Source organism: Poecilia latipinna, unplaced genomic scaffold, assembly GCF_001443285.1.
Source record: "Poecilia latipinna isolate Pla-1442-1.1 unplaced genomic scaffold, P_latipinna-1.0 Scaffold1430, whole genome shotgun sequence".
NCBI lineage: Eukaryota > Metazoa > Chordata > Actinopteri > Cyprinodontiformes > Poeciliidae > Poecilia > Poecilia latipinna.
In genome coordinates this window covers 120,403-146,869 of record NW_015114046.1, presented here as the reverse complement: position 1 = coordinate 146,869, position 26,467 = coordinate 120,403, and the positions used below count along the sequence as shown (strand labels likewise).

Here is a 26,467-nt window from a genome sequence, read left to right as displayed (position 1 = left end):
AAAAAAAAAAAAATGGAAATATAAGCATGGAGGAGCTGAAAATGTTATCGGCATGCATGCATTTCTGGAAAATGTATGTTTGCAAATGCAAAAAAGCTCAGTAAAGCATGTCAAACTTCTTTTCTAACTACTACAGGCATAAAAAAAGAGGAGATATAGGTCTATCTTCTAAACTGTTGGTGGCTAAGAGGTGTCCAGTATTATCAAAACAATCACATGTACATTTTATCACTTCTACTAACACCTTCTAAACTTTATGTGAACACCATTCATGAGGCAACAAATATTCCACCGCCAAAGCCAGAACATCACTGAAGTGATGCCAAAAGTTACCTCATAACATCTTTCAGATAGCAATCTGCTTTCACAAAACAGCACTGTGTCATCAACTGTTTATGATGATGGGATCTGTTATTACCCATTACCCTTGCGGACTTCATCCTATAAAACATGATATAACAAAGGCATATATAAAGGAAGACCTGCTGCCTATCAGATAAAGTCACTTCCTCCAGTAGCTGAATCCACTTTACGATTAATACACCAGAGTGCTTCTGAAACAGAAACAAGCTAGATGTTTATTACATACATAACACACGGAGTCTGTTTTTCAAAGGTTTCTGTTCATTTTACATTTAGACTGAAGAAAACCACCTTGTTGTATTATTAAGATTTCTGTAAATTGTGTTGTGGCTCATTTTTACAGATAAATCTGTAAAAACGAGTTACAACAGATAAATTATTGAACCTCCAAAACAGGTTCAATAATGTCAGTGACTGCTATTTTGGCTAATTTTTTTTTCAATACAACCAGAAACCTTGGTTTTGAAAAAAAAAAAAGGTTTATAAATTTACAGTAATACATTTGAATAAAAAAAATAATTTATATAAATTTATGTATTTTTTCAATTCAAATATATTACTGTAAATTTATAGCAGTCACTGACATTATTGAACCTATTTTTGAGCTCTGACAGATATATATATATATATAAGTTTTTCTCTTATATTCCTTATATTCAATTGATGAATGAGTCATTGTAAAGACAGAAAACAGATTCTTAAGTTTAGATCATCCAGCGTGTAATTTCACAATATGCATCAAAGTCCAACCAGAAAGAGATACCAGACAGATCAGCAGTCAGGTGTTTGCACTGGCCTGCAGTGAAATGCGAGCAAAGACAGATTAGATGAGTTATAGTGCTCTAATGTAAGCTCCCACTCGACATCAATCACAGCAAGAGATTTGGACACAAATCGTTTGACTGAGAAGAAAAAGCTATATACCCAAATTCTTAGAATCTAAACAAGAGCTGCTAAATAAACCACAAATAGCCAACATTAAAGTTCAGTCTGGTGAGGAACAAAGATGATCACGTCAAATAGAATTTAAAACTGGATTTTCTGACATAATTTTGCAATCTGTTGCCGTCAGAGCTGGTGGGAGCAAAAATAGGAGGGGCCCAAGAAGGAACCTTAGAGAACCTCACGTGATTTTTGTCAACTCCAATGGAAAGTCACTTATTGACACAATGAAGTCCCTGTATTGCAAATTACCACAGGTAATGTGAGGGTCAGAAAATTAACCAACTGACTAACTAGCCAACCTGATTCAACATACAAATGAAAGTATTAAAAGCTTAACACATAAAAACAGCAGAAAACTGGGACTAATGTGTTTCCATCCTGGGGGTTTGCCTGAAGCCAGCATATGGCAACCGAGTGTGTAATCTGATTTAATACCTACAAGGGATCAATAAACAAACACTGTCGATAATAAAACTCTATAGGGGGTTTGGCAACACTTTAACAAAATCCTTCAGAGTGAAGACTGGGAGACGAGAAGAAAAACACCTTACCTAAGCAATTATGGAGCTAATTTTCCCCCAAAAGTCAAGACATCTGGGGTGAATACTTTAATGTTCTCTAGCTTGCATATGTCGTGTTTCACTCTGTTTTACAGTCCCTGTTTGCATATTATTTGAAGTCTGATGAAAGCTGAACAAACTTTTGTTTGTTTACACTTTTAATGATGATGACTGCGACTTTTATTTTGCATAAAAAATATGTGTGACTAACATTCCTATTCAGATTGATTAGAGTGATATTTTATAACTATGATCCGCAAATAATGAAATATTTCATTACTCTACCGTAGGCTCCAGCATAGCTGCTGTGCAGTTAATTACAACTACCATCTGCCACCTCCAGCGATTGCAGCCTAAACTGTGATTCTCAGATAAACAGTAGCCGTAAAGCAATGAAGTATCACAAGCCATACGTGTCCTGTGAGCATCTGGATGACCTGCAGACATGAGCGTGAAGAAAATCTGTCACTAGGAGACAAACAGGCAGCCAAAGCTTCAGAATGACAGCGTCTCAAGCAGGCAGCCATTAAAGGTCTCATCAGTAGCAAGGCAGCAGACCAAGAACAGGCCTGCACAACTAAAGCTGTGGTATTCAGCAAGTGTGGGCAAGGGGCAGACTGTCAGCTTTTGGCTTAGAAATTCTGAAAGAAAAAAAAAAGGTGATTTTTTTAAGAACAAAGGAGAGAAAGCAGCTGAAGAAAACTACAAAATTATGCTAAAAATGAAGGCAAAACTGGAGAAAGAAAAGAGAAGGTGATAAAAAAAAAAAAAACAACCCTAAAATTAAAATGTGTTCCGGTAGAAAGTGGGAAGTTACATCATATTTTAGAAGAAACATATTCAACACCTAAAAATTTGATCTTTTATTTTAATTTGCTTTACTTTAAGGTGTGGATGAAATATTAAAGTGATAATTAGATGTAAATTGGTTTAAATTTCACAGCTTTCAATTTGTTTAAAGTTCCCAAAATCACTAAAATAAAATGTTAGCCATTCAGTCTTCTGGTCTGAAATATGTTCTTTATACCATGCTGAATATTTGTGCATCATTCAAATTTTTGTAACAAACATGGCAGATAAAAGGATAGTGGCTGAGACATTGAGCACAAACGGTGGCAGAGAATGAAGAAAATGTGATGGAAAGACTAAGAAATGAGCTTATAAATTTAATTCCTGGAGGGAATAATGGCGACATCCTGCTTTCATGGAGAACCCAGGATGGGAAATGCAGAAGCTGCACGTGGGCAGCAGTCATGAAAAACAAAGCTTTCTATCAATGGTTGGCTCCTTAGTCCCCCATCTGTCCCCTTTAGCCTGAAGCCAGTTACATCAGACCGACTCAACATGACTCACACACACACACACACACACACACAAGTGTGCACATTAAACCTGGACACATATGCATGTGGTTGCTTCAACAAAATGAATACATGTTCAGAGAATAGAAATGGCTATTTGGGATCAAACTGTTAAGAGGATGAATTAAAGAAACCAGTACAAGGCAAGATGAAATGCATTCAGACAAGCCTAATCCACAGTTGTTCTTTGAACTGGTGGCTGATTCATAATTTTTTGGCATTGCTGTACTTGGTGGATTAGGATTTCTTTTTGTCAGTTTAGTTTTCATTTGTTCAGGTCTAGTTCTCCATTATACTTCACCAAATCCGTTCCAAGAATGAAAAGTTCTTCAAGTATAAGCAAAGAGATAGTTAGGAAGATATTAGGAGGAGTTAATATTTAGGTTACAACCATGTTAGAGTCTCATGTTGAATGCAAAAATATTAAAATCCAATAAGGTAAATTAATTTTTACACTGCATCACTTCTCTGTTGGGTAGTGCTTTAGGTGTTTGTTTTCAGTGAGTGTTTTGCACATGAAACTCATTGGTGATGCATTCCCTGCTACCTCCCCTTATCGAGATAAGGAGAGGTAGCTACCATCAGGTTTCTATGGTAATAACCCACTAATGCAAACACAATGACAGTTTAAAGGTTCATAAAGTCACATTTTCATTAACAGGTTTCCAGTTTGACAAACACTGTAAACTCATTTTAATTAGTGGCCAGCGTCTCACTGTTCCTATTAGTATGAACATATTACATGTAAGACTTTCTAGCCTCCATGTCTTTTCAAAGTTTTGCGTAAACAATGATGTTGAAAGTTAGACTTGGTTAACTTCAACCCTTAAAACCTTCAGAACACTGTTTACACAGCATCAACAGGATAGCCTGTTTAGACAAACATCAGTCATTTTTTCATGCCTTTTCAACAAAATCTGGGCTAGATGATTTGTGTTTTTGCAGCCATAAAAGTGGATATAACAAACAACCTTCATATTGAGGACTATTTTAATTAAGTATTATAAAAAGTAATTTAGAAAGCACCAAACCAACAATAATTTGACAAAAGACCGACTTTTAAAAAGCTTAAAGTGATTGAAAAACTGACAAACTCTGAATTTCAGCAAATTTAACCCAACACTAAGGCACAGTTATAGAAACATGTACTTTAGGTTAAAATAGGTTTCTATCACAAACAAAATAGCATTGTAACATTTTGTATAACTCTAAACTCTGTTTACCCTAATCCCTCATCCTAACCCTACATATGCTTTTCTGGGTAAAAACAGACCTCGTTGCATTTCATCTGCACCACAGGGAACCCTCAGAGTCTTAGTGCAAATCCTAAATAGGTTTAAATAAGCTGTGAAAAACATTACAGGCCAGATTTATTTGCATATATGACTCCAGATTACACTTGCAAACATGATCACAGCAGGCACCATTGGTGCAATAAATGCCTCAAAAACATGAATAGAGTTAAGTTCTATAATTCTAAATATATTTTTCTTATTTATTCATCAAATATTTATGTAGCCTTAAATTATACTGCTTACACTAGAGACATTAGTAAAGCCATGCATTCAGAATCACCTAAAAGCTATTTTATTATTATATTGAAAGAACATTTTGTTTAAAAAGAAATCATCTCAGTTTTTAATGAGAATAGTAGTAGTTCTTTTACAGACAAAGGAAATCCATTTCAAAGTAGAAGTAACTGCAGCAGTAAAGCAAAATGTCTTTCCTCCTCCTCATTATTCCCCCGACTGTTTTGGGCTTTTTGTCACACTGGCCATGAAGACTCCCATCACCTGAGCAGAGGCAGAGGTCACCCAGCGCAGCACACCGTGACATCTTTGCCCACAACACTTCAAATATGCTCCGCCTGGTGAGAGTTCACACCTTTATTTCCCACTTCAGAAAGAGCTTCTGCTCTGGATCACTTACAAAGACACTTACGCCCTGTACACTATAGAGGGAGTAGAGCCGAAAGGAAAGGAGGAAGCAGATAAATGCACCTGCCGTTTAAGACAGACTTAAAACACAATCATTTTTGCTTATTTGGGAACATCCAGTGCATCATGAAAATATTTAAAACACTTTACATTTTCCATATTTTCTTAAGTTATAGCCTTATTCCAAATTGTATCGAATTAATCTCTTCCCTCTGAAATACCCAATTATGACAATATGGGAAAAAAGGAGATTTTTGCAAATTTAAAAATAGAAAACCAACATTTAACCAACCAACCATGTAGCTGCCAAACTCACAGGCAGGCAAAAGCAAACAAAAACTTAAACCATGAGTCAACAACAATTATTTGAGCCTGAAGTGAATGTAAGCCTTTCATTAGCTAAATTGTGGCTAATTATGCCCCATCTGTGGTAATTATTTCATGCTGCTTTCATAGAAAGATGTTTTCCAAACTATAAATTGCTGGAGGACATACTTAGTCCTACTATTTTTTTTTTGTTGTTGTTGTTGTTGTGACTTTATCTTTATAAGGTGATTCAACATTTCTGTCTTTGCGCCTCCATTTTTCTAGAGGCACAATTGACTGAGCTCTTACTGCTAATAACTGTTTAACTTTGTCTCTCACCTGCATATACAACATCTGGAACATACAAACAACAGACTTCAAATAAAGCAATAAAGCACATTGATCTTAAATTCTCATCTCTAATCCTCCTTATATTTTATATTTGGGTAAAGTGGCTTTGTTGGGGGAAAAAAACTGGTCCAGTATGCTTCAAAAGTGACAGAGAAAAAAGAAACGGAAAAAGAACTGCCACAGATTTGTAATCTTGTAGAACCCAAGCAGTCGTAATGAGACAGAAAAAGAACATTTATGGTAAGTTCAAACTGTAATTATGTGAGCCTTTTGGATCAGGCTCCACTGGACTCGCTGCACTTCTGCTCTCTCCGTTTTCTGTTTGCCATCATGCTGCTTTGGCTCGGAGGACATACTTAGTCCTACTACTGTTTTTGAGTTTTTGATAGATGTTTTAAAAAAACATCTATCCTATTAGCTGGGTTTGACACCTGTTATGTTATATTTGCATATTAAAATGTTAAACATCAATGAAACGATTAACAGAACCAACTGTCCCCTGTTAGTTTTTGTCACTTCAAGGAGTCCTGAGTGAAATCTTAGTGTTATTGCATTTGATTCAACATGTAATGTACAAAAAGAACAAAGGATGAACAACGGATAATCAATAGAAAAATAAAACTTCACCGGGTTGACTTGTCTTCCCCCCCCCAAAAAAATTTAAAAAATCCACAGAATGATTTTTTTTTACTTCAATAAAGATAAATATATTCAAAGCAATGACAATCTACTTTAACAATAAAAACTGAAACTCGCAAAGCCTTCAGTACTTAGGTAACTGTTTGAATTTGGAGAATCCATCAGAAAATAAATACAACTTCTTACATTTGGTTGGACACCTTAAAAACTTAGAAGCATTTAACTAATCACATCACAAGTCATGTCTTGTTTGACTCAGACACTGGTTCGTTCACATTCCATGTCACTAAATGTATATTTGTCTAAAACCTCAGACAGGATGAAATAACTCTGCACATCAGAGTCGACTATAGTGTGTAATTTAAAGCAAAAGCAGAGCAAAGTTCTGATGGGCTTGTTAAGTTTCCACGATCTGGCTAAGAAAAGCATTTCTTTCATTCTGAAGTATAGCTTTACCAAGAGGGGATCCAAACTGCGGCAACATGAAAGCAGCTAAATGTTGACGCTGATAAGGATGCAACAGTAACCAGATTTAGATGTAGACAAACAAACAGGAATCATCTCATCCTGACGCTTTTTGAAGCAGAAGCTGTAATTTAGGTTTGAAACTGTGGTCAAACGTTTGCCAAAAGTTTCAATCTGCACATTCAACAACACCGCTCCTCCGTTGCAAAACACACACAAAACACACACAAAGCGTTTCCAAATGCTGCAAAGGAACACCTGTTTTAGCTCAACAATACAATGTGAGGCAACTATTCCGCTGGACAGTTTTGTACACATTTTTATTGAATATGAGTGAAAATATAATTATGTACAAAGTTAGAAACATAAATCAGATTTACATGAATGACAAAATAAAAATCATCCCAATGATAAGCAACTAAACAAAGGAAGAGACAAAAAAAATATCTATTTCTAATCAAATCAAGAGACAAAGCCTCTGCAACTGCATTGTTATAATTGGTAAAATCTATTTAGAAATTGTCTCAAATATAAATATGAATATAGCAATGTTTACAGTAATTGCTTTAGCTGACACTTTCTTTTTAGCTGATAAGGATGTGTAAAAATCATTTAAAAATATTTTATTGCACAAACAATGTCACAAAATTATCTTTTAGAACAATTTAACCTTCAATGTAAGTACATTTATTTAGTTGGTTCAAAGTAAAACAGGCAGTGAGCTAAAGAGTCGAGTCTTCCCATAATAAACCACATAGAAGGTTCAAATCATTTACATTTCTAAGATTCTTTTCCAGAGCAGTTTGAATGCCTATATATATATATATATATATATATATATATATATATATATATATATATACATACATATATATATATGAACTTGAATCCTTTTCTATTTAGATAATGATAGTGCAATAAGTGACAAAAGTATTTTAAAGTATTTTTACACACCTTTACCAGATGAATGTTGGGAGACTAAACAATGAAAAAACAATGAAATAATTTTGAAAAACTTCAGTAATTTGTTCAAGACTCTTCTACTGCAGTTAGAAAACAAACATGTCTTACCTCATTTTCCCGTTTTCCTTCTTACTGCTCCCTGCGGTGCCTGGCTGTTCGCCTTTGCAGGCACTTCTCATAATCTCTCTCAAAACCATAAATTGCTTGTTTATTCTCTACAATTAATTTAGTTTCTAATAGCTTCCTTTTTAGAGTTATTTCGTTGGGTTCAATCTTCTCTGCATTGACTGTGCATGAGCAGAGCCATTGAATTTCACAGTGTTTGTGTTTAAATATGTGAGAATGGTAAGGAAAACTAATTATTAAATGATGACAAAAAATCTAAAATCAGGAAGCCTTTCTGCTTTTACTTCCCTATTTTTATTGAATCTACTCTGTCTTCTGGTAAAGTTTCATCTTCAGAAAATGTATACGAATCATTTCTCAGAGGTTATTTCTAAAAGAGGGACACTTCAGGAAATCCAAAAAAGAAATCTCTCTGCTGTACTTCTGGTAACAGAACACATCTTAACTTTCACACCTGTAGACTGTATTTCAGGGGAATAAAACTTCCACTTTTCTCATTTTAAATCAGAATTCAGAAATCCAGACAATTGGAAACTTAAGGCAGACGGATGCATCAATCTTTTTCCATCCCAGAGTGTCACTTCACTCAGTCTGCCTTCCGCTCCCCGCTGAGCGTCTTACCTTCCGAGATCTCGTTGTTTTCTCGTGTGACATCACTCTTTTTAGTCCCCTGGGTCTGAGCCGTTTCGGAGCCTGATTGCTGAGCTGGAAGGAAGAACAGAGAAAAAAAAATGTAATCTATGTTAACGAACAGAAAAAAGATCAAATAAAATAGGGGACAAGATGAAAAGGTGATGTTTTTTTTTTGTTTTTTTTTTTACCTACATGTCTTCTGATTGCATTGGATACACTGGATTTCGTTGGAGCAATACAACAAATACAAACAAATGCCAATGTGTGCCACACTTTTCAGATGTTTTGTCTACAAATAATTTATTCATTTACTTGGTTTAGCACACAGAATCCAAATTCATGGCATTTTACACAGGCAAGTATGTGAGATCAAAAAATGCACAGCTTTCTAATCTCCCAATGAGAGTAAAGATTATGTGCAAAATTAAAGCTCTTTGAATAGAGCCCTTTGCACCTGTGCATTTATGTATGCAGCAGATACATAAGCTCAATATGTCCTGATTTGTATTTTCGAGAACAGCAAGTAAATACTAGCAAGTCTGTGAATGTCAGTGTCTGAAACAAAGGAAACACTTGGCCTATTTCTGTGCATTTCCCCAAACCAGCATGCAAACTCAGGCATGCTGTTGTTGTGCTTCTGCAACCATAAACTGGCAAAAATAGGAAACAAATATTCCTGAAGGAGTTTACTTCACTTTGTACCAAAAATAAATCATAAAGAAAGCTAAATCAATACATTTGCCAAAATGCTTTGTAAAACACTTCAAATAACTAATTGGCATTGGAATAAAAATGTACAGACTTTTCAAGCAAAGCAGATAAAAGGGTATGAAAGAAAACATTCCTCCCAGCACCATCAGTCAACATAGAATCACTCTAATGAACATTTCTACAACCTACAAAAGTCTAACTATGTACATGTGTTCACAGGTAGATAAGTGATGCTAAATGACCTAAGCTGTGTCAGACTGATTGACAGAAAACATGGTCCCTACAAAACAGCTGACAGCTGGAGCAAAAAAAGGATTTAAATCTTCCTTCTAGCACGTAAATCAATGCAGAGGGTGGGAAAAATGCTACTGGCTCCCAGTCAAATGTCCAAACAAAATGTGACGATTGTAAAAGGAAAACAAGCAGGTACACATTGAAAAATGTCCAAGTTCATAAAAGTATAGTAAACTTAGAGCAATCATTCTTTAAAATAAAAAAAATACAGAAATAAAAGAAAAATAGGCTAAAATATGAGACAGCATCTTAGAGGCAAGAGAGGAAAATGAGATTAACAAACACAAGAACAAAAATAAAGTCATAACTAATACCAAAACAAAACAATTAATACAATTAAAGATCAAATAAGATGGTAAGTATTAAGCAAAAGAGATGGCACATGATAAAGTTTCACTCTGCAAATTTGATCTGTCAACAACTCATAGATACCATTGGACTTTGCCACATTGAACTTGGAGTATAACCTGAGGCAGACACAGAAGTCTCCTGAGTTACTGTATCTCCTTTCTGGCCGAGGAATCCCTTGCGATGGAGATCAAGGGTCTAGCTGGAGGTCTGGGTTTCCCTCCTGAAGCAGTTCTCACTGCAATCCAATCTCAGAAAATTAGGAGTGAGGGACAGACCGTCAGACAGTGTGTGCCTCAAACTGTCCAATGAAATGCCATCCATACATAGAAGGACAATTTTCTCTCAAGAGGAACAGTACCACATAAGTGAAACTCTGACAGAGTACTTGACATTCTTTTAAAAACCAGGGAGAGAAAGTGAACTGTGGGGGACTTCTGATGCAGCTGAAAGTGGGGAAATAAAGGCTGTTTAACATCCACCTGAGAGGAGCAAAGATACAAAGACCTGAGCAAAGAAAAAACTGTGCTATATTTTCGATGACAAGCCCCCACTGTGTGCTCCTGTCTCAGTTCCCACAGTTTCAAACTGTTAGTCTTACAGCTCTTACAGCCACACCTTAATCAGACAGCAGGTACTCTGCTAATCACATCTGATGGAGGGCTCCTGCTGCTAAGCTAACTCGCAGCAAGTGCAGTTGGTTGTTTTATGTCGCATTTTAACTTGGTCAATTTTCCTCAAAATGTACATTTGCATAAACTTAAAACAGGTCATGTCAGCTTTTATCGGGTGAGTTTTCGACAGAAGCCACATCATTTTAAGTATTATTTACCTTTTTAATTATGTTCACTCGTCAGGCAAATGTGACCCAAATCAGATTTTATTTTTTTGTGCCCATATGAAACCTATCTGCGACTTTTCCTCAGCAGTCCGAAAGGCCAAATTCCAATTTTTTCACCTCCCAAAAATGTCCAAATTGTGCCACTTCTATATGTAGCACTAAGTCGGATACATATCTGATTGTTCTGAAACCATCTGCAGTCTGAACATGTTGTATTTTATCCAACTTTTCTGTCAGTGATGTGAGCTGTGCATCATAATTCTGCACTTAAAGAAGCCAGGTGTTGTAAAACCAGACAAACAATGGCTGACAATTAGAACAATCACATCCCAATTTCTCCATCCTGGTCCAACTACGCATTCAAACAAACTTCTGTGCACAAGCTGCAGTCAACGGTCCACAAAAGGCCATTTCTATTACCTGTGTTTTCTTTTTATTAGCTTCCCTCATGTCGTAATTTTGTGATGATCCAGTCGGCTCTGAATAGCTTTAAAATACATCCAAAGGTCGCATCCATTATTACAATCGTAAACGGAGTACTGCGGTGCAACGTTAACATTCTTCTTCTGCACATCCGAGTCGCTATGAGGTTGTAAATTGTTAACACAGGACTCTGATTGTGGTTGCATTTAATAAGTAATGCGAAAATAACCTGAATTAATCATCAAGACTTGCTTTGTGAACATAGCCTTAGAAGTATCTTAAGATTCCTACCTTCATGTTTTCCTTGAAGAGGTTTGCTCTCCTTCCCACCATTCACAGCACTGATCTTAAAGTTGTAATCTTTTGAGGGGTCATAATCTTTAATGACCAGTTTTGTTTCCTGCTTTGCTAGTTCAAGCACCTTCTGCTGTCCACCTGTTTCAAGGGAAGAGATGCACCATTAGAAGAAAAAATATTTTTCAAAGACCACTACCAAGAGCCAGATTAATATAAGTTCTAAAGTATTTATACTTTATATATACTTTATATATGGTACTCCAACAATTAGTAGTTCATAGAAGGAGCACAGGAAGTTAGAGAAGTTTAACGTGCATGACTGACCGACAAGACAGAACAGAGCAACCTGCTCCTGCAACTGCACATGTGCTTCGGTCATAAGTCACCAGTTTTGAATACATAAACAAAAAGAACAAACCAGATGTTTGAAGTTTGTTATTAAATATCTTTAAAATATCAGCTCTAGAAAGACCAAGTAACACACAAGACAGGTCAGGAATAAGGTTAACAAAAAAGGGATGGGTTATAAAACAACATCTAACACATCATCTAAAAATGGTAAGAATATTGGAAAATGCAGGTTAAACAGGATGTGGTTCTCCTTTCTGAAAGGCTGAGAAGAACAATATAAAAAAAAAAAACGGTCAAGAAACTCATGGTAGCTCTGGAGGAGCTATGAATCCACAGTTCATCTTGGAGAATGAATGATTTTTTTTTTTTTTTTGCCTTTTTAAAACATTCATAATTTAAATGCCTTCTAAAAAGTTAAATCACTTGCTTATGTGCACAAAACTGGCAAAGTACAATTGTTTCTGATTCTAAAAACAGTTGGCCATTTGATTTTATTGAAAGGGGATTTTGCATACCTGTATCCCACACTTTTAGATTCTTTTTTGTAAAACCTTCAAAAAGTATGCATCATTTTCCTTTGGCTTTACAATTATGCATTAGTTCATATTGACCTATCAAAAAAAAAAAAAAAAAAATTACATGGAAGTTTGTGACAAAAAGAGAAAAAGGTTTTTTGCAAGTTGTACATATTCATTCAATAAATTTGAATATTACAGCCCTTTTATTTCAGGAGCCTTATGAATAAATTAAATACATTATATAGAGTAAGTTACAGACAACTGTATTTAAGCTTTTATTTCTGTTAAATTCCAGTAATGAAAACATTTAAATTAGAATATTACACCAGATCATAAAAAGAAAACGTATCTAATCCATAAATGTGGGTGAAATGAAAAGTATGTCTAATACCTGCTTACAGGTTGTCGTTTTCAACCTTTACTTCGAATCATACACAAGAGCCTTGTCTGAATGCATATTATAACTTATTGAATATGACTTAGTATTTATTCTCCACTAGGTGGATGGAGGTTTTTTTGAAACGTTCTTTAGAACTCCTCCTCTCTTCCTTCTTTGTGAAATTACACATTAATTTCATAGACTGAAAATAGATCAACGATATTCATCAAGACCTCTTAACATCTTTAACTGTTCCGGCTGCACTCACAATCAAGATTTGTCTCACTCATCTGTGAATGTGACACATCCTGCATTGCAAACCTGTTTATAGCAGTTGAAATGAAAAGATGAAAATTAATACATTTACATGCAAATGAAGGTGGCGACACTGAAAGGTAATTTAAATGTTTTCTTCTAAGAGAAAATTTTCCATGTTCGGTATTTTGGTAAAAATTTAAACTATTTAAGTTTATAACTACGTCATTCATTGTTCTTGCACAACATTAAAAAAAATGACAGGATCAAATGAACAACACGCTTCTGCTTCAGAAACATGCGCTTTTGTATCAACACCTTGTAATATTTTAGACAAATTACTGAGATGAAACACATTCTGCCTTTCCATGCTATTAAGATCTCAGTTTCAGAATAAATGTACTGTGTGCTGTCGCTGTCAATGTGACTGCATCTTCACACAGTTCACAGAATCCCAGTAATCTCCATGTAATTATATAGATATAAAATCAGAACAGACATTCTCAACACCTGCTTTTCTAAAATAAAGACCTAAAGAAAGAAAACAAAATCTTCTAATCTAATAAACTAAGTGTAGCAGCGAACACAATACACCCTTCTGGACAGCATACACTATCATGTATATATGCTTGCATTACATTTTTTTGTACTGTAAATAAAAATACAGCACATTGTTTTTATCTCTAAAAAAGAAAATTAGTAGTAGGAAAGAGATGGACTAGAATCAGAATCAGCTATAATTGCCAGGTTTATGTACAGTGAACAGACATTAAACAAATTTTAGAGAATATTAAAAAAACTGAAAAACACTGTGTACATTTATTCAGTATTTAATATTCTAGGTCAAAATATGCTTGTCATGTTTAACAGTAGCTGATTACTCGGACTGTAAATAGCTCATTATGATCACAGACACAACTTTGGGGAAGAAATTACCTCGGTGGCAGCTAGTTTTTGCAAATGCCTGTAGTTTTAATTTGACCTGAAAGTAAAAGTTAGTTTATGTTCAGAATGTGTGGGGTCTGCAAAAATGTTAGCTGCCCTTTTTTCTGTCCCTAGACCTGTACAAGCAACAGATGGAGCCAAACCAATGAATGAGAAAATCTGAGTTCTCAAATGTGTGAATTTAACTTTGAACTTGTCCAAGTGAAGGGTCGACTTGCATAACACTGCAAACACCCCCCTAATCAGCTCTGTCTGCAGTCTTTGTTTGTCTACATACTCAAAGTGGCAAGATTAAAGCCGAAGAAACTACGGCGCATGTTTTAAACGGATTGTGTAATCCTGTCATGTTGCTCAGACAGGAATTTCCTTTTACCCTAAAACTAATCTGTCACATAAATGGTTACATTAATTTTACCAATTACTTTGTGATAAGTAATTGGTAAGGTTCGCTAGATCTTATTTGGCCAGTTAGGTCTGTTTGATTAAAAGATGCTACTCTAGATTGCGGATGTTTCTCAAGTAACCATGATGCACATTCTACAAACTCTCTTCATATTCTTTTGCATTCCTAAATAATTTGAATCCATCACCTAGTAAAGAAAAAATATTTCTCTCCAGTTAGTTTATTTGAGAGAACAGTACAAACAGTACAGCAGATAGTAACATGAACAAGCAGAGAAACGCATAAACCAATACCCAAGCAATAAGAACTGCAAATAAAGATCAAGTAAAAGAAATATGTAATATACATCTAAGCCTGCAAAATTGCTATTGCTGGTATGGAAGTTGCAAGTCAGCAAACTGACCGTAGCAAATGGTCCTTCCTCCTGACTTAAAGAGATGATATCTAAAACATATTAACTGAAAAGTTCAGGACAAACAAAGCTGATTAGTTGAGTTTGTGATGAAAGAAAAGTGCCTATTGTTCCTCAGCTTTCCATGTGATTAAATTCAGCTAGTCATTTAGCCTGCTGCTTGATTCAGTTGCCATACGACTAAATGTTCCAGGTGGGATCGATAGATCTTCTCAAACTGACAGCTATCAAAGCCAATGTTTCCATAAATCTAATTTCCAGCTGCTGCTCCAGTAAAATGACTGACAGCAGAAACCAACTTGCTTCAGCATTTTTTGAAGAGAAGGTATATGCTTAAACTTTAAAAAGGTTCAAAATAAGTTTTCTTCAAACTGGAACATTTTAATAAAATGATAACTTTAGCCTGACATTCCAGAGGTAAAAATATAAGTCTATAACATCAACATACACAAACCTGCTTCCATTGCAAAATGACGCATCATATACAGTAATTCAGGCCCTTCACTGTTGTTTGCCATGACAATTATTGCAAAGCTAGTAAAAGCATACTTTAAGACAATATTAGCTATTTAATAGGAATAATATAATCATGCATGTCATTTCTTCTGGCTGCAAGAAAGTGCAGAGTCTTCAGTTGATGACAGGAAGGCTGGGAATAGAAATAAGTTGCTCTTTTTTATCCGTTGAAACTTTGAGACTTTGCTTGCTAATGGAATAAAGGCAGCCAACTTAAACATCTCAGAGTTAAGCCTGGTTCACAAAGGAAGATAATTATGCCGATTTTCTTCCCGATTTTCCCTTTTGAACAATCTTAAGGATACACCGATTACTGTGAAGACTCCACAGATAATCCTATGAGATACTCCTGCTGTGTGAGGTGTGTTGTGTTAAAAGGGATGTGGTCAACTTGGAAGGACGTTGGGACTGCTCCACTCTATTATTTAGAGCATTCAATGAGTTGGATATCGCCACATGTGATGTATTCCCACAGGACAAACAACATGGCAACCTATTGAATGTGACGTGTAGCCAATCAGAAAGCAAGGTGACGTAAACATGGAGAGGAGTACAAAACACAGAAGGCAAAACAACTGCACAAAACAATGTGCACCTGGAGACAGCTTTTTAATAATGTCAGCAACACCAACGTCACTAATATGTGAAGTTATAACATCCTGAGATCTATCTAGAATATAAACTGCTTTCTTGTCACATTTTATCCTCGTTTTAGAATAATTGTAAAAAAAAACAACAAAAAACATTAAGTTTTCTCACAAAGTGGTTTGATGTCATCTCTACCTGTAATATAAGTAATGACATAATAGTCATAATTAATATTGACACCAGTAAAACATTAATTTTTTTTTTAAATCTGTCATATCTTTTTGAATTATAGGAGATTTGAATCGGCTGAAATTAATACTGGCAGGTGAATATTTTACAAAACACAGAGATTGGAAATTGTCTGCCAAATTCCGAGTGATACATTTCTACAATTAAGGGCTATTAAAAACAAAAACAAAGCAAAAAAATGCATGCAAAGTCACAGTGGCTGAGGTTTGTTTTAAACAAACACTGAAGCAAGGCTTCAATTTAACAACCAGAAAGAATGTTCTAAACATGTAGGCAACACAGAAATAAAACATGTTCCTTTTTTTGTTTCGTTCATCTCCATTATGACTCAATGTTTCTACAGCTCTGAGCTTCTTCCCCTCCTCCGTCTCCGTCATTTTACACGCCGATGTTGCTCCTGCCATTTGACCGACTCTTCCCTGCGGTCTCTGGGGACAGCTGCCTGGGCTTACTGCACCTTATCTGACAGTTTCTCCATTGATGTCATCAAGCAGACGGGCCAAGCAATACCAGAAGCTGCAGGTTTACTCTGCCGCAGGCGAAACTAAACACAGAGCATGACATGCACCCTAAAAAAGCAGGTCACATAGGACTGCCTCCAGTACCCCATAAACATTGGTTAAATATCATTTAGGAAGTTGTACCTTAACCACAGGAAATTTGTTGATATTAATTACATTTTGGCATAATTCTGCCAGAACATTTTGTTAGTTAATTTCCTGCCACAGATTTAGCGCACAATTATGTTTTATAGCATTCAGGTTAGAACTTGAAGTTTCTACTACATGAACCAAACTGATGAAATTAAACTGGTTTGGAGCATCATATCCACCAAAACCTTGAAACTGCTGGGCGTAATATTGCAGGTAGTCAATTTGGTTTTCCATCACCACATAACATGGGGGTCTTGACCAAGAAAAAGAACCTTGACAACTTCAAGCATTATTGAAATCTCCAGATATCCACAGCGACAAACCAAATATCTCCTACAGAAACGTTTCATTGTTGATGCAAAGCTTGAGCCATTAAGAAAAACAAAAAGTATGTCAGGGATAATCAAAGTAAGGCGTCAAAACCAAGGAAATACTGAACTGTCATTGTGCAAGTAGTATCCATTTTCACATCCATTTATTAAATTTTTCAGTTTACATAAACATTTTTTATGATTCCACAGACATTATTTTATTTATGGATGTGTTTAGTACATTCCCCCTTGAAATGTCCAATTAAAAACACCTAAGAGACACACTTTAGACGCTTTTCCACTAGACCGCCTCTAACCGGTACGGTCTTGGTCCGCCCCGGCCGGATTCATTTTCCAGTAGCAAATCCTGCGCGGCTCCACCAGGCTGTTCTCAGATTTTGGTAGGTGGTCATCTTTCTGATGGGGCTGCAGTTTTGTGCCGACAGTGTGAAATAATGGAACTACATAATATTAGCTTGTGATGCAAATTTTCCTGTGATTTTCCTTTGGATTTAAAAAATAAATAAATAGATAAAGTCCAGGCATGGTCATTTGTTTGACATCTTTTTGCTGCTTTCATTGCCTAAATCCAAAAAGTTCCACACTTAAAAAAAAAAATAAAGTGAAAGAATATAATTATATTTATATGTATAGGGACATAACAAACTCATCCAAGTCTGTATCATTATGCTTGGGCCAGCAATTAGTTTATATAAGACAAAATTAATTATCTGGGATTGAGTCCATTAGAACTATAACCTCAAGGTTCTCCATTGCTGAATGTTGCTGCAAACATCAGCAGAGAGTTGACCACAGCTGCTGCGCGCTCACAGCCTGCCCACAATACCAAGGAACAGAGCGTATAATGGAAAAGCTCTCTACCTGGGGTAAAACCGAGCCGCACATTAACCGGTTAGTGTGCAACTTGCCAGTAGAAAAGCACCTTCTGTGTGTTCAGTTCTGTTCAAAGCAGTCTAGAAACAGTTTTTTATTAGCATCACTTGAAAAGCATGAAGCAGAAGCGCAGACACAACACATCACTGCAAGCTGAACTCATCTCCACACTTCACCAAGCAATCAAGAAGGTTTGGCACCGGCAGCGAGGAAAAAATAAATAAATAACGAAGACGGTGACACAAATCAAGGGAACATGCATAAAAAAAAGGCTATTTTTTTTAAAAGGTTCAACATTTAATCACATGTTCCTCCCTCTTCAGTTTCTACTGCTAACAGTAAGTCAAATTAATATTGCATATTTGTTTTTTAGGGTACAACTTAGGTTTGCTTTTTCTCACATAAAGAATGAAAACACACAGAATGCATCTGAAAGAAAGATGCAATCTAAAGCAAAAAAAAGTCTTTGATTACTTATTTAGTCAAGAGCAAAACTAAACATGCTGGCCTATGTGTAAATATTAGTAAGGTGGAAAACTAACGCCACACATTACCCTGAAAGCGCCATCTCTATTAACCCTTGTGAAATGCGTCGCATTTTACTTAACTACTTATCAACTTGTATCAACTGATTAAAAAAAAGTACAGAAGTGGAGTCAGGTCTGCAGTATTTGTCCTAGAAACTGGCCTGAAAAGACTGCTTCTACAAGGAACTTGTCTCTTAAAACACATACTGCATAAAATAAATCTCCCAATGTTTAGAGCTTAATACAAATCCTTACCAAATGGGCCAAACTAGGCTCTAGGTTCATGAATAATGAGAATAAAAAAAGATGAGACATTATAAGACAGCTGCAGAGCTTGGCAAGCAGACAAGTCAAGCCTTGCAATGTGAATTGCAAGGCTCTGTATGTTTTAGAAAACATCTAAAACATACAGAGCACAGATTTCCCATTGAATTTTGTTATTGATCCTGATAAATAGAATGAGTATGGCTAATAAATGAATGTTGCAACAGAACATTTGTATATTTGTTGTCTTGCACAGTCAATTTAAAAACAAATTAACGAAATGAGCTGAAAATATACATTTTTGATTATGTAATCTATCAAGGTTTAAAAAGATTATCTTGTGTTTTTCTGTTTTGACTATCATGATAATACATTTTCAAATCAGCAATCTTGTTTCAAAGATGACACCTGTTTCAATACAAACACAATTCCTGAAAGCTTTGTGAAATATTGTTAATTTTTAGTTAACTTAAACAACCACAGTCTAATCAATCAATATGTTAATGTACAAAACCTAAATGTAGTACTGTTAAGATGGTAAATATGTTTCAGTGACATAAAATGATGCAAATCAAGTCAACACTACTGGTTGCAATCTTTTCCAAATCTCATGAAAATGCTCAAATTATGGTGGCTGGACAAATTGTCCTTATTTTATGTTTTGTTGGATTTTATTATATTGTCATTTTCAGTATCTTTAGAAATATATGTTTTTTTTGTTTCCTGATACTTATTAAAACTAATCACATTAGCGGTTATAATTATTGCATTAGATTTTACTGTAGTTTAACTTTTCCCACCTTGACTGAAGTCTCTCTAGACTTCAGCAGAACAGATCTTCACTGGGAGCTTTAATTGTTGAGTATTTCACAAAGTAGAAAAACGGCCTAAAAGCTACATTAGTGCATTTTCACTGAAGTCGGTCACAGGTGTTTACTGTGTGCACCAGCATAATCAGAGTATCAATTATATCCCACCCTGTCTGCGGTTGTGTGTAACTTTTTTCTGCACGACGAGCTATGAACTCAAACATAAGCAAAAATGACATGAAAATGTTGACTAGTTCTCCCTCAGGGAAAGGAGTTTTACTGTTGCGCTCCCATTTGCAGAACATTTTTAAACACCAGGAAAAGAAACTTTTTTCATAGAAAAAACAAACTATTTACATTCTTGTGTCTTCATAAAACAAATGATCCCTGTATAACTTGCATGTATTGTACTTTTTAAATTCATTTTCTGATATTTTTTTTATGCAGAAATTACAGTGGAGGGGCCCTTAAGCAAAGCATTAGCCAATCAAGCTGTCACAGTGAAATCATTGCTGAGCTACTGGGCATGAAGCGAGGTTAACAGTGTGAACAACAGGGCAGGATTGGACAAGAAAATAATATTCTTGAAAAATTCTTTTTCATATTTCTTTGAACTGATCAAGTTGAAACTGGAAGGTTTTTTTAATGGAGAAAAACTGTTGCTGGGTTTTTTAAGTTCTCTTTCATGGACACAGCATATTTCTCTTAAACATTAATTGAATAAACTTAGAAAACTAAAAAATATATATTATGTTAGGGAAAAAGAAATTGTAAATTTAAGGTTAGGTTTATTATCTATGAAGTGCTTTTCTTTATAAGTACATGCTTGTGAACATATTTTGCCAACACACACATTTTTCAAAATGAAAACAAAATTGAACCCCAAAGTTCAACCTTACCTGGACGTGTGACGTAAATAACCTTGTATCCTTCAAAATCTCCTTTCGGCTCCTTCCATGACACCTCAAGCTTGTCCTGTCCCAGGACTTTTACACGAAATCTCCGTGGTGATGAAACTGGTTACAGACAATGGGAAATAAACCATATTTACAGGTCTGTACAGTCTGACACATCTTGTAAGCATATGCATCAAAGGTAAATTACAATAAAACATTCTCATGCATCAGAGAATGCATGGTAATTTCCAATATTTTGGCAAATACTGGAAAACTTCAGTTGTCATTAATGTCTGAACCTTCACACTGGGGGGAGTCCAACTTTTCTGCTTATGACTTTTTAAAAATCATTCCCAGCTCTCAAACAGTGTCTTGCAAAAGTTTTCTTAGAAATTGAAATTGAATGTTTAATGTTAAGCAAAGATCAAGTTCTACATAATTGAGAAGTGGAAGGAAATTATAAATCTTTTAGTATTTTGGGTTATTTCTCTAACAGCTTTGCATATGTAGAGAGTAAATGCACAATTGCAGAGATCTTTGCCCATTTTTCTTTGCAAAATAATACAGGCTAAGATTAAATGGAGAGAGAATGTCTGTGAACTTAAAGGTATGTGGTTGTTTTCTGCTGGAAAGTCAATTTCTAGCCCATTCCCAAGGCTCTGGCAGCCTTTAATTGATTTTCTTCTAGCGCTGCCCTCAATCTGAAAAGCAACAATGGGTGTGAATACTTTTGCATGGCCCTGCCAGACATTAGAATGGATGTGCTACAGGATGTGCTCTCCATTAACTTTCACTTACGCACAGTGACACCAAGCGCAAACCACAACTGTGAAAGAGGTAAATGAAACTGAACTCCCTCCAGAGTTCTGGTGCCATTGAGACAATCACTCTGTTTTTAACTGTCAAGAAACAGGGGAAAAAAACAGGATATACTGTATCTCATCCATGTGGAGGATACACATCAGAGAGATTAGATAGAACAGATGTCACATTAAAAAGCCCCAAAGTCCCACTCTCCTCCTCTTCCTTGTCTTCCTGAATTGTGCTCGTCTCTGTGGGGGATGACAGGTCTTGGTCGTGCTCATCTTACCGTATATATCAAAGCATCGTTCCTGCCTCTCGTCCTGATTAGTTGCTGGCCCTTTCAGCTGTCTAGATGCCTCTATCCCCCACTTTTCACCCAAACCCTTTTATTCATTTTTGCTCTCTTAGCGTTTCATCCGTCTGCTCTGCCATTCTTCATATTTGACTGATCCCTTGCTTTACTAATCTCAGGATGTCGGTTTGCTTTGAAATCAATTAGAAATGAGGGGAAGACAGTGAAAAGGAGAGAATGTGACTTTATTTTAACCAATAGGGGAGAAAAAACAAACAACAAAAAAAAACAAAAACAAAAAGGTACCAAAGGGAAAGGCTCTGGAATAGCATGTCGGTGCTATTCCTCTCCTGTCCTCGCCAGGATAATTTAGATGTAAATCACATAATAATGTGATCAAACGAACTCCACAAAACCCAACACACTTTACAATTGCCTCCACCTGTTAGTGACCTACAGAAAAGTCAACAACACTGTAAGTGGAATTTTTATGCGAGTATTTGAGCGTATATTCACTTTTCATTGCGGTTTTCTGAATAGTGTTGTTAAGTTTTCTTAAAGGACACAGGTTAAAACTATGGAATATGGCTATTGTAAAGAAAAACGATGGAAGGAACCACATAACCAGGTCAACAACCACCCTATCATTTCCACACCAGCAAAGCCAAATCCCACATACTAAAAATATATCTAGACGCAGTACATTCCCCAGTTAACTTTAATTGACTACATAGAAAAAAAAAAACAAACAGAAAACCCAGGGGGTGGAAAATAAGATATGAAACCCACAAACTAGTTTCTGTGTTTGTGCCTTCATTATGAGGTGAACAGTCTGCTGCTGCCAACTTCTTTAAATACCTACACAATGACTGATGCCTCATGAAGCTTTGATGCTCTGAAGCGAAATACACAAGAGGTTTTTAAAAAATGGCTCACTCAAAATAACCAAATGGGAATTGAAAAATGCTCTATTATAAACATTTGTTGGTGTTGAATATCTGTTTGGAACAATATACACACGTGTTACCTTCAAACAAGGCATAAAAATAGAAATCGATCAGTTTCCAGTTTTTAAAAGGTGTGCTGTATTTTAAAAGGTTGAGATTTTAAAACCAAAAAACCCTTTTTTCAGGCATTTCCAGAAGTTAAATATGCTTTTTATTATACAAAAGACTGATCAAATGGGGTATAGAATAGCACTCCATTTCTTCAAGCACTGCCAGTCAGCTCTGAATTGTGACTAAACAGGAAAAAAATATAGATTTTTTTGCTCCATTTTGGTATTACAGACATACGGTTTAGAGGAGCTGGTGCTTTTGTTGGTCTACCACATAGAATTGGAATAAAATTTCTTGAGTTTTATAACTTTAATGCGGTCTATGTTTATGGAAATTAATACTTTTGAAAGACACTAAATTTTGAGCAGTACATCAAGGGCTGGTGTTGAAATAAATCCTAGAAACCTCTTAAAAAAATGATACCTGGGAAAACATGATAGTCTTAAGTCCCTCAGTATAGAAAACCTTTTAATGATCTTAAGATTGAAGATAAAAGCATGAACAAAAAAGTCAATTTTTCTTCCCTGTTCTTATGTGTCAATTTGAAGAGCCTTTGGTGTTGTATTTTAATTTTTTTCTGCATTTTCCTATGTCTTTCTTTACAACACTGGGCTGACAAACATTGATATTATCCACAAACCCCTGCAGCATTTTGAGTGAGCCACCTCTTTTATGCCAGAGATCAGTAACAGAAACCACTTATGTAGGTATGTAAAGAAACTTGAGTTCAGCACAGGAAGGATAATTCTCACTCCGGTGGAGAAAATGAAAAGCCCGTGCATTCAGGCAAATATATATTTATATGCAAACTCAGGTAAAAAATAAATAAATAAAAATACAGTACCAATTATCTCACCAACCTGGGGATGAGAATGAGGGCTGCATGAGATTTCAGCCCAGGGCTTAGCTCTCTCGTCTGAAGAAAGCTGCTGAAATCCCAAATGATTCAAGATGCAGATTTCATACCTCGCTGTTTGCAGTGTCGCTCAACTGTGTACTGTGCCTTCGTATCTGCATGTATGTTAATAAATTATGCATGTTTGTCCACAGCTGGAAGCACATGTATTCTGACGCTCACACAAAAAAATGAAACCTTTGGTGGCTGTTTTCAAAAATCCCCCTGCCTCTTGAAAAATCTGCCGGTTCCTTTGCAGCATTTTACACACACACACGCATGCGCGTATATATAAATACACACAAGCACACACTCAGAAAAACCTTGGGATCTTTTCTGTGAGATTGGATTCTCACACATATAGAAAAGTATTGAATGGTGTGCAAATAGCCCAGTAAAGACAGACAAAAGGCATTGCCAGCAGAGATAGGAACTTAATTCTCATCAATTTTTCATCGAAGATCTCATGTAAACAGCAGGGGCCGAGTGTCCGTCACACTCGATGCCAGTTCTGCAGAAAGTCGAAAGTGCACGGATTTGACTGCATTTTAAATGAAGTGTTAGAGTAGACGGCGGTGGGCTGTGGTATCAGGGGAGAGAACAGCAGTGAGCCGAGTACAGAAAACAGGAAAACTCATCTATAAGCAAGGGACCTCTGACGTGAGCGTGTTTCAGAAAAGACCCTGTGATCTATATTCCTATTGCAACCACTGAGATTTCTCAGAGAGGCTACAGTGTGGATTTCAGCATCAATAAATCAACAGAGAGCAGATTAATTACAAATATGCCTTTTCAATCCACACCCGTCAACATTGAATCAGGAGGACAAAACGGCTTTAAAAAGCAGAGCAAAGATAAAGAAGGGAGTGTATTTATCCAAATATTTTGTGTGATTTGGAATAGTTTTAAATAAAGTGCTTAAAATGTTCTAATTCAGAATATTTTCCCAAAGTTCTGATCAAATTAATATGTTAATAACTCGTACATGTGACCTAAAATGGTAACGCAGTACACTGCTGGCATTTGATCACATCCCCCTGCCTGTTTCCCTCTAGGTGGTTTTACCTGAAGATACTTCATCTAGTCTTTCTCTGTGGGGGGATGGCAAACATGAGAAGTCTCTGTAAATCCTTCACTGAGCCACTGAAATTCCACCTTTAACCTCTGAAATTGGGATTTTCTGTCAGGTGTGGAAAGTGATTTAAGACAGACTAAGTAATTACTTAATGACAACCCTAACTTACTGAGACGTAGGGAAATTGGATAAACCCAATAACCCCATCCACAATACCCGACTTTAAATTCATAGAATAATTAAGCCAGGTGTTTTCTATTTCATTTTATCAATCAGTAAGCTTCAAAATGGGAAGTCTGTTCTGCTACAAAGGCTTCTCACCCTGCCTGACCCATTTGAAAACAAAGGTTCCACAGGAAAGGTTGGTCTTAGCCACTCGTAAGTCTTCAGCTCCTCCCGGGTCGCCGCTGTAGCCGGGGCTAGCACACAACGCCTCTAACTGAGGAATGCTGTGGCTGCTTTCGGTTCTCTCATATTCAGAGCAAATCCTAGCAACTGTCCATGCTGTGCAAGACTTTGTCTGTTGCAAAGTTTTGCCAAGCCAATTATCTGTCCAGACTGACCATTGCAAACGTTATTTGAACATACCAATGGTCAGAGCTGGAAGAATTAGCTTCTGTTTATTCTACCAAGTCAATAAACGGTTATAAATTCTCCTAAACGGCAACAACTTTCACCTTTTGTTTTATCTTATGCAAATGCAAAGTAAACATGAAGGTTTTAGCTCGTTTTCTTTAAAACATGGCTAAAGCAGACTCTATATTCATGGTTAAAAGACCATGAGTGACATTTCTTGAGAAATTTAGATTTTTTTCCATCATTAAAGTCAAACATCGAACAACTGAAAGCTTTTCCGTATGGAGAGAAAAAAAAACGTTATAGTTTTAAGCAAAAGTCACAAAGCAATCAATAGCTTCATGGGTATATGAGCATGATGTGAGCCAGCAACCCTTTTTCATAACCACTCCTGAACATTGGGAACAATTAGAGCAGTGTTTTTCATCCACTGTGCCACGGCACACTAGTTTACCGTGAGTGATCGTCAGGTGTGCCGTGGAAATTATTCAATTTCACCTCCCGTATTTTCCGGACTATAAGCTGCTACTTTTTTCCTACACTTTGAACATGCGGCTTTTCTGTGGATTTTTCTTCTACCACCAGGGGGCTCTTCAGCAGGAAGTGAATCATTGGAAGTCAAAATTGGAAATCAAAGAAGAACGAGCTAATTTTAATTTAGAACAAGCACATGCTAGCAGCAGGCACGACGAGAAATGTTTTCAAACTCGTATGATGCAGCTTCTAAGTTGAGGAGTATCGATCTGGCAGCACAGGAGGCAAATAAAACTTCTGCACGTAAACTCGGCGTGAACAAAACCGGATTTGGAGACAGAGAACTGCGTCCTTAATATATCCAGCAGTTATTAGGATACAGCCCTCTGCTGGGTCCTTATGGGAAACCGAGAGCGGCAGAGATACCAGCGGCATAGACATCATATACGTTAATGTCTATGACCAGCGGCCTGTAGCCCGGTGCGGCTGATAGATGTAAGTTTCCAAGGGGGGCAAGGGGGGTAAAAAAAAATTTGAAGGTACGGTTTATAGTATGGTACGCTCATAGTCCGGGAAAATATGGTAATTGGTCTTAAAAGATTTTTTGAAAACGAATTAATTATCTGCAAATAACGCCATCTTTGAGTGTCTTTGCTGTAGTAGTGACTAGTGGCATAATCATGTTATTTTAGGTACAGAGCATTTTACATTAAAACAAGAGAATTAGTGATGCATGAATAGTATCATTCATGCATCACTA

At 36.2% G+C, this 26,467-nt stretch overlaps 1 protein-coding gene across 1 annotated transcript in view; it reads right to left on the bottom strand.

Annotated features, from left to right (window-relative positions):
* Positions 1-26,467, bottom strand: part of LOC106962557 (collagen alpha-1(XIV) chain-like) — a 73,783-nt gene that overhangs the window by 38,954 nt on the left and 8,362 nt on the right. Inside the window, exons 3-5 of the mRNA XM_015057028.1 lie at positions 20,537-20,653; positions 11,558-11,701; positions 8,638-8,721 (exon numbers count right to left, since the gene is read on the bottom strand). Coding sequence (XP_014912514.1) covers positions 8,638-8,721; positions 11,558-11,701; positions 20,537-20,653 — 345 coding nt within the window. The remainder of the gene's footprint in view (positions 1-8,637; positions 8,722-11,557; positions 11,702-20,536; positions 20,654-26,467) is intronic.